The sequence below is a fragment of the Labeo rohita genome, chromosome 25, assembly GCF_022985175.1.
Source record: "Labeo rohita strain BAU-BD-2019 chromosome 25, IGBB_LRoh.1.0, whole genome shotgun sequence".
Classification (NCBI taxonomy): Eukaryota; Metazoa; Chordata; class Actinopteri; order Cypriniformes; family Cyprinidae; genus Labeo; species Labeo rohita.
Genome location: NC_066893.1, coordinates 6,221,157 through 6,230,658, shown reverse-complemented (window position 1 = coordinate 6,230,658; position 9,502 = coordinate 6,221,157). Strand labels below are relative to the sequence as shown.

General features: G+C 36.9%; 1 protein-coding gene across 4 annotated transcripts; it reads right to left on the bottom strand.

Annotated features, from left to right (window-relative positions):
• Positions 1-530: 530 nt before the first annotated feature.
• LOC127156985 (cytosolic 5'-nucleotidase 1B) lies at positions 531-3,492 on the bottom strand. Of its 4 annotated transcripts, none has more exons than XM_051100174.1 (7): positions 3,381-3,492; positions 3,202-3,240; positions 2,967-3,086; positions 2,747-2,879; positions 1,440-1,562; positions 1,179-1,342; positions 531-1,079 (listed from the first exon to the last, which is right to left on the bottom strand). In XM_051100174.1, exons 2-7 carry the CDS (start codon positions 3,214-3,216, stop codon positions 807-809), a joined length of 828 nt encoding a protein of 275 aa, XP_050956131.1. In that variant the 5' UTR covers positions 3,217-3,240; positions 3,381-3,492; the 3' UTR covers positions 531-806. The 4 variants fall into 4 exon arrangements, with proteins under 4 accessions (XP_050956131.1, XP_050956130.1, XP_050956132.1 ...); XM_051100173.1 differs by having other exon boundaries at positions 3,202-3,285; positions 3,381-3,475; XM_051100175.1 differs by lacking the exons at positions 3,202-3,240; positions 3,381-3,492 and adding an exon at positions 3,241-3,363.
• Between the last annotated feature and the right edge of the window lie 6,010 nt (positions 3,493-9,502).

Below are 9,502 nucleotides of genomic sequence, written 5' to 3'. Positions count from 1 at the left end.
GTTTGACTGTTGAGCCAAAGACAATCACCTACTTTAGTTGCAATATGTTAATGCATGACTGCAAAATATTGTATTCCTTGCTTTAATTTTGCCAATGTCATTATTGTTGAAATATGCATACAATGTTACTGATATGGACTTATTGCTTGAGAATGTACTTTTTTTTACTTACCCAAAATGAAAATTCTCACACTCACATTGTTCTTAACATTTTATGACTTGGGAGATATTTAAAAAGAAATGCTTTTGAGGGAATTTTCATTTTGGGTGAATTATACCTTTAATATTATTATATATTTGTTTTTTATCATTTGTTTCAGTATATAAAATCACAGCTGTTTAGCTGCAAGTAGTGCCTTTATGAAATTCAACCCAAGCCATGTTAGGATCAACTTTAATGATGGTGCAAGCATGTTGTCTCTGTGAATTAGATTTCAGTATTTTCAATGTATATATAAAATATACCATGATGTTTTATGCTCAAGACTTGTCTTGTATGTATACCTGCATTTAACTTCAGTAGATTTGGGGGTATTTAAACTTCTTTTTAATTGATTCCAAGTCAAGCATGTACTATTGTTTTTGTACTACAACATAGAAAAGCTTCATAGAAACCCCTAAAAAAATCTATATATATATAGTGCTGTGATTCACTATTAAACCAAATCACCCCAAATGGATGCTTCTTATTTTACAACCTTTTTAAATAATATGCAAAATCAAGTGTAACAGCAAGAAAACCAAATTGGCACCTGATTAAAATGAAACGTAAGCCACACTTGTGTCCAACATAGTCCTACTGACTCTCAGGACTGGGTGGACAAGTCCCTCATGTTGTGAAAACCGCCGTCCCACAATATGTGGGGTTTAACTACGGCCAGTATGGGGTTGCAGGGAGCTCCAGCCAGACAAAACGCTACGTCCGCATCCAGACCCCATTCCCGAAGAGTTTTCAAGGCAGACGCACAGACGTTTCTAGAGCCCCACGAGGTTAAGACACAAGTGCACAGCGGGCTGTTTTCTTGCCCAAACTTCCTTCTCATCTCACCGATCAGAATGGCAAACTCCTTCATGCAGATCTGGTAACATAAGACTAAGTTAATATGACTAGTAAAGCTTAAAACAGTGTACTAGAGCAAAAAAGATAGTTGCATAAATGCAAATATTTCATGATTTACCTTTGCTGCTTTGAAGGTCTCTATTTGGGTTTCACTGAATCCAAAATCTGAAAGACTATCAAACGAATCCTCAGAGAAACCAATAACGTCACCTGAGAAAATGACCTTTAGCTGATTGAGGACGTGATCATCTGCCTGGTCGTACAGCAAAGCAGCTGGAATTCCTAAACTCAGCAAAATGTGCAAATGTTAAACAAAAAAAAAATGCAGTAAAAATCCATATTTTAAAATGACTTGTTAAATGTTCATGAGGTGATTTACCTGAATGCAGAGCTTCATTGACATCATTCTTGTCGGTAGAGAGGAACAGCTTAACCTTGTTTGACTGAAGAGTATTTATGAGTTCTTCTTTTTTGCAAAAGAAAAATTTGCCTATTTCTAGACCTGGTGATAGAAAACAAAATAAGCATATACAGTAAGCACAAGAATTGCATAAAATTCATATTAAAAAAATACAAAAAGAAAAAAGAATGACTTCTTTCAAAGGATTCAAGGCACAAATTTCGTGTTTGTTTAGCATCACTGTGAGACATCTTAGATATTTTTGATTAAATATTATTCAACTATAAAAGTTGATTTCTTAAACACAAATTTATCACCTGCCATAAAATGGTGATTCTGGTTTGTTGAAACTTTTCATATTTTATAGACATGGTCTAATTTTATATACCATAATTAATTAAACAAAGTCAAAACTGTATTCAAAAAAATATTTAAAAAATATTTTACAGGATTGCAAACAGAATATTAAGTACTAAACCTATTAAGAAAACTATTTTAGGAGCAACTCCTTTCACCAAAAAAAAAAAAAAAACAGTTTTAGTCTCTATTTTATATCTTAGGTTATCAAGGCTGCATTTATTTGATGAAAAACACAGAAAAAAAACAGTAACATTGTGAAATATTATTACAATTTAAAATAATTGTCTTCTATTTTAATATACTTTAAAATATAATTTATTTCTGTGATGCAAAGCTGAATTTTTAGCATTAACACTCCAGTCTTCAGTGTCATATCCTTCAGAAGTCATTCTAATATGCTACTTTATTAATGTTGGCAATAGTTGTGCTGCTTAATATTTTTTTCAAACACATTAAACTTTTTGATTCTGTTATGAATAAAACGTTAGAACGTACAAATAAAACAGCATTTATTTAAAACAGAAATCTTTTTAAACAACATACACTATATTGTTCAAAAGTTTGGGGCCAGTAATTTTTTTTTTTTTCTTCTTTGCTTGAAAGAAATTATTACTTTTATTTAGCAAGGATGTATTAAATTGATAAACAGTGACAGTAAAGACTTGTCTATTTAAAATAATAAAGATGGAGTAAAGATGCTGAAAATTCAGCTTTGCATCAAGTATATTAAAATACAAAACCGTTGTTTTAAATTGTAATAAAAATTCACAATATTACTCTTTTCTGTATTTTTGATCACATAAATGCAGCCTTGAAAAGCAGACTCCTTTAAAAAAAAAAAAAAACTTTAAAAATCTAACCAATCCCAAACTTTTGAACAAACTGCTTGTGTCATATTAAAAATGGCTGTACCAAAGTGAACTTACCATAATGCTTCACACTCTCAACTATCTTCAGTTTGATTTCTTCGGAACACTCCTTTGCAACGAGAATCACTTCAAAAAGCAAAGATTCGGTCTTGTTCTTTTCCAAAAGTCTTTCATTCACCGTTTGCACAGCCTACATTCACACAAGCGTTTAAAAATCATAAACCCCCCGTCAGAAATTGGCTATGCATATAACATCTAATAATGTTACAGTTCCTACCTTAATAAAAGTGAATGCTCTGCCTTTGGGTAGTGCATCTGTGTTTATGGACGTTGAGACTGAGTCCAAGTCAAATAGGTCATTATATTGCAACGCAATCATAAGAGGACCTGTGCAACTCTGCATAAACCAATAAGACACAGTCATGAATGGTCGTAAATCAATAACTTTATTTAAGTTTCGTCAGTTATTGGAGTTGTTCACTAGCAGAGAGTGTGATAACTTTTGACTTTACCTTTTTATCTTCCATTATCTTAAAATATTCGTCCTTTACCTGCATAAACAGACGCGGAAGTGAAGAAAGCGTGGAGAGCGGTTACTTAAACGAACACAAACCAAACATGCACGCAGTTTAGCATGTGATGGACACTCCTAAAACAACATATGATGTAGTAAAAACTGAAATATGAGTACCTATATACGTCCCGCCTGCTTCACGCAGCATTGTATACACAGTACAAACCAAGTGTGCTGTAATGCTGCTGTCGTTCACTTTCATTGTAATCCGCCGCCACCCTGCGCTCTGGAGCGGCACAACACATGAGTCAGATTTTATGACTCGTAGGTACACAAAACTGGGTTTATTTCAAGACAGGCGTCGCTAAAAGTAGCCTATAACTCGCAGTTCAGCAGTCAGATGTCGATTCAGTAACCATTGTGATGAATTATTATTCACTAAAGAATAAACTCCCCTGGTGAAAAAAACAGCATATGCTGATAGGTATGTTTTGATGCTGGTTTAAGCTGGTCCTTGACCAGCAACATGACCAGCATAAACCAGCAAAGGACCATCTTAAACCAGCATCAACACATACAGTGGGTACGGAAAGTATTCAGACCCCCTTAAATTTTTCACTCTTTGTTATATTGCAGCCATTTGCTAAAATCATTTAAGTTCATTTTTTTCCTCATTAATGTACACACAGCACCCCATATTGACAGAAAAACACAGAATTGTTGACATTTTTACAGATTTATTAAAAAAGAAAAACTGAAATATCACATGGTCCTAAGAATTCAGACCCTTTGCTCAGTATTTAGTAGAATATCTAATTGATCTAATACAGCCTGAGTCTTTTTGGGAAAGATGCAACAAGTTTTTCACACCTGGATTTGGGGATCCTCTGCCATTCCGCCTTGCAGATCCTCTCCAGTTCTGTCAGGTTGGATGGTAAACGTTGGTGGACAGCCATTTTTAGGTCTCTCCAGAGATGCTCAATTGGGTTTAAGTAAGGGCTCTGGCTGGGCCATTCAAGAACAGTCACAGAGTTGTTGTGAAGCCACTCCTTCGTTATTTTAGCTGTGTGCTTAGGGTCATTGTCTTGTTGGAAGGTAAACCTTCGGCCCAGTCTGAGGTCTTGAGCACTCTGGAGAAGGTTTTTGTCCAGGATATCCCTGTACTTATTCATCTTTCCCTCGATTGCAACCAGTCGTCCTGTCCCTGCAGCTGAAAAACACCCCCACAGCATGATGCTGCCACCACCATGCTTCACTGTTGGGACTGTATTGGACAGGTGATGAGCAGTGCCTGGTTTTCTCCACACATACCGCTTAGAATTAAGGCCAAAAAGCTCTATCTTGGTCTCATCAGACCAGAGAATCTTATTTCTCACCATCTTGGAGTCCTTCAGGTGTTTTTTAGCAAACTCCATGCAGGCTTTCATGTGTCTTGCACTGAGGAGAGGCTTCCGTCGGGCCACTCTGCCATAAAGCCCCGACTGGTGAAGGGCTGCAGTGATGGTTGACTTTCTACAACTTTGTCCCATCTCCCGACTGCATCTCTGGAGCTCAGCCACAGTGATCTTTGGGTTCTTCTTTACCTCTCTCACCAAGGCTCTTCTCCCCCCGATAGCTCAGTTTGGCCGGACGACCAGCTCTAGGAAGGGTTCTGGTCGTCCCAAACGTCTTCTGTGTTCTTCACTGTGTTCTTAGGAACCTTAAGCAGAAATTTTTTTGTATCCTTGGCCAGATCTGTGCCTTGCCACAATTCTGTCTCTGAGCTCTTCAGGCAGTTCCTTTGACCTCATGATTCTCATTTGCTCTGACATGCACTGTGAGCTGTAAGGTCTTATATAGACAGGTGTGTGGCTTTCCTAATCAAGTCCAATCAGTATAATCAAACACAGCTACCCTACCCTAGGACTACCCTAATATTGCTGTGCATGGTTTTGATTCACTAAAACGAACCGACTCATAAGAGTCATTTGAATTGGACTACAACTCGGGGTATGTTTGTTCACGCCTGCAACTCGCAGGGAATATCAGTATAGAGCTTTTCTTACTACTCTGTTAAAATATTGTTTATTTTGTATTTTTATATTATTTTGTACATTAAGGAGTCGGGGTATTTAGCTATATAGTCTTTAGTCATACAGCGAGGAAAAGAATGACAGATGTTTATTGAGGTTTCCCAGATAGCACACGTACGTCTGCAAGATGTCTGTTAAAGATCTCTTGATCTGGAAAGCATCTGCTGTGTACAAACGTCTGGCAGACATCTGTAAGATGTCAGTTTTACATACATTCTAAATCATAAACATCTTAAAGACATCTAATAGACATCTATTTGACATCTGATAGGAAACATCCAATAGACGTATTGCAGATGAGCAAACTACGTCTTGCAGATGTAAAAGTAGACGTCAAATAGTCGTCTCCAAGATGTATGTGTGCTATCAGGGTTACTTATAATGTTAATAAAGGTTTTTTTCCACAAAAAAAAACACAATAAATATGTGGAAACATGATTTTTTTCAACCCTCATTCTGACCCTCTGTCTGAAACAACCTGTTTTTAAGTGGTGTGTCCTTTAAGGTTTCTTAGTAATCAGCCACTGTTATGATTGGCTAATGTCACTGCATAGGAAACTGTATCAACACCCTCTTGCTATTGCATGTGTGCTTTGACAGCCTTCTTAAAAAAAAAAAAACGTACTACTGTGGTACGGTTCAAATGAAATATGAACGCAACACGGACCAAATACTATAAAATCATATGCACACAACAATGAGTATTCAATGGTGTAATCGACTTAAAGTGGCGTTGAGCAGATCGATCAGTGAATTGGTACTTTGATGTCATATGTGTTCGGTGAGTTCCATCACGAAATATACATCATTTGTCCACTTTAAGTCGATTACACCATTGAATACTCGTTGTGTGCATATGATTTTATAGTATTTGGTCGTGAATGTATCAATATGCCTTTAGGTTTGGTATCTTTTGGTTCATTGTCAAAAATGTCAGTGTGAACGCTAAGCGGACCAGGACCAAATGTATAATTTTCCTTTTTGGTCAGGACCAAATGAACCAAACAAACCGAAATACAAGTGTGAACACACCCTTTAGTGAACTCTCCATGACAATGTGCCTCGATTACAAAACAACATGCTCCAAAGTCCGAACAATCCTCTGACACAATCCGGCATACCATTAAAAATAAACGACCCACTTGTTCCTTACTCTGGGATCCTTCTGATAGCAAAGACGCGAACGAGCTGTTTAAACCAAACGAATCAAAGCAAATGTTCTTTCACATAATTTGTCCTACTGACGACAAACTCAAGTGCGTGGACTTAGTCAGAAAGCAAACGCGCATCTGCATACTTTATCTAGTGTAGAGAAGATAACGACAGATTGTAATTTCTATTAGCTTTTGATGCAACGTGACATTCACATTCAGCATATTCAAGTGTGAGCAACTAAACGGCAGTGGGCGGAGCCTATGCTGAGAATATGACTGTTCGTCAATGCCTTGCTCTGTAGACAGTGTATATTAAAAAGCAAGACATATGGGTTTTTGAAAAATATCTGTTTTTGCAGTTTGTAACGTATGTAAACAAAATTGTTAATCAAAAAATGCATTATACATAAAAATATTGTCTCTTAAAGAAAGAGTTGATTCTGAATCGCCTTAAAGGGATGCATGGATGCTAAGTTCACTTTTACATGTTGTTTGAACATTAATGTGTGTTGGCAGTGTATGTACAAATCTACCCTATAATGATAAAAATCCATGCAGTGGTTTTTAATTAATCTGTAAAAATAATATTCCCTTTTTCAAATTGAGCCATTCTCAGATGCCTGTCGTTGTGGCGTCACACCCACAGAGGCCGCTCCCACGATAGTTGATTGACATGAGCATTTTACCTCAGATCAGCTGCAACAGTCCGACCCCCATTGTTTAGATGCCGGAGCAGGGATGTAAATTAGACAAGAATATCTCTGATTGATCGATTGAGGTGTTGTGTTGCTGGATGTAATAATGAGCGTAGCGGTGGTCATTTACTCCCGCCATCTGAGCCGCTGAAGATGCAGTGGATTACGTTTGTTTGTGAAGGGAATGCGCCTCCCGATCTACATATATCCATCTATGTTCGCGCGAATCATTCATGATCCAGCTTCACTTACAGCAGAAGTGAGTATAAGGTTTTTTTTATGAATCTTTTCGATCGCCTTTCCTAATAATGTGCTAGTTAGCAAGTTTAGCGGCTCAGCGTGGCCAAACACGGCTAAAGTAAACAGGCGCGTCTCTCCACAGAGAGAAGAGAGGGGCGGGGCAAGCAGAGCTCATTTGCATTTAAAGCAGCCTCGACCAGAATGAAATGATTTTTGCAGAACTTATTTTGGCAAGGTAAAAAGGGTGTTGCTTTACACAACCATTGAGAATTTTTAACCAAAGTATATTTTAGAATTTTCATTAAGACCCTAAAGAATCATATCAACTTGTGGAAAATGGGCATCCGATGACCCCTTTAAGTCAACATATTTTCAAATCTTTTGCCTGTTACCGATCTACGTCACTGGGTAACATATTAGCATAATCCCTGCCTGCCATGATATACAAACAGTCTGACCTGCCCACAAACACTTCTGCTAGTTAGTGTGTTTAAATGTCAAGACGCTGTGTTCTGCGATGTGAAAGCAAGTTTGTTTTATTTTAATTGCTGAAAGTTGATGAAAGAATTTTAAACTGAGGAAACTTGAAGACAATAAACATACAATTGCTATAATATATGGTTTGTCTGTGTACTTCAAACAATCCTGGGTATTTTTATAAGGATCAAGTAAATTTATAATGCAATGCTAATCGACATAGCCTTTATAATACTATAAAATAGTATGATTTCAGCCTCATTCTGTGATATGAAACCACGGCTGATTACGAAAGGTTATTTCAAACACTTGGCTATGTTATGAAGTTAACTTGGAGAAAAAACATGCCAATACATGATATCTTTGTTGGACAACAGGTTTGTAAACAGGCTCAAACACATGCAAAACTGCATCCCTCACTTGCTACTAGTACAGTTAACATTATTCAAGTCTCAGACCGATTTTTGTCACACTGCACAGTTTTGATCAAACCAGTTCCAGATTGGAGATCCTCATTTAGCCATATACTATTTTCACATCCACCTTCAGCATGTTACTCCGCACTGTCCACACAGAAATGTGTCAACAACTAGACTTTATCGTTATTAATATTAAAATATTAGACATATTTTGGTTTACAAACTGTTGTTTCATTAGTTAGTCACGTTAGCACTCGGCTAACGTATCCACCATTATTGTTTTGTTATGTGTTTACAGTTTAGCAGCTAAACTTTAGCTGTGGACACAGTTTGCTTGCATAAATGTTAGAATGTTCTTATGTCATTATTTTAAGAATGGACTGAAACACTATATTATTGTTTTACGTAAAGATGCATGCTTAGGGTTGCCAGGTTTTCACAACAAAAGCCGCTGAAACTGCTACTTAAAACTAGCCTAATGATATTTCGAGGGGAATCCCCTTTTAAAAATGGGGTCCTGGGGTGTAAAATACAGGCTTTTTGGCAAGGTTCCCCTGGTAAATTCACATTCCAGGGGCTAAATATGACATTACTGAAGTCGCTTTAACCCGCAACATCAAAATCAACCATGGACTTGGCAACCTTGGTAGCGCTCGCTAACTTGCTCAAGTACTCCTTTCTGTACCAATCACAACAGACTTGGCCAGCTGACCAATCAGAGCAGAGTAGGCTTATGGGAGGGAGGGGTTTACAGACATTATGCTCAAAACTCGAAATCATTGACAAATGATTATATGTATAAATGTATATTCTAAGAAAAATACAATGTTTTCTGACATTAGATGCATTTAAACCTGTTGTAGGGGAGTCAATATTAGGATACTTTAAAATATCTTATGACCTGCTCTTTAAATAAATGCTTTGTTCATAATGAGGAAGATCAAGGCAAATTTGATTTCTCATGTTATGACTCCTTTAAAGGGACATTCCACCCAAAAAATGAAAATAATGCTATCCCAGTGACATATTATTATTTTTAAAGTAGTTATTCACTGCGAATTCTTCCATTTCAGAAGGCTTGTAAAACCGAATCATTGAATTAGTCAGTGAGCTTTACACCATTTGAAATGCAGCGAGCGACTGTTATTCCCCCAGCATAAATCTAGGAATGGGAGATAACAGGTAACAAAAAAAAAAAAAAAAAAAAAAAAAAAAAAAAACAGCGACCTGTTATAACTTTTG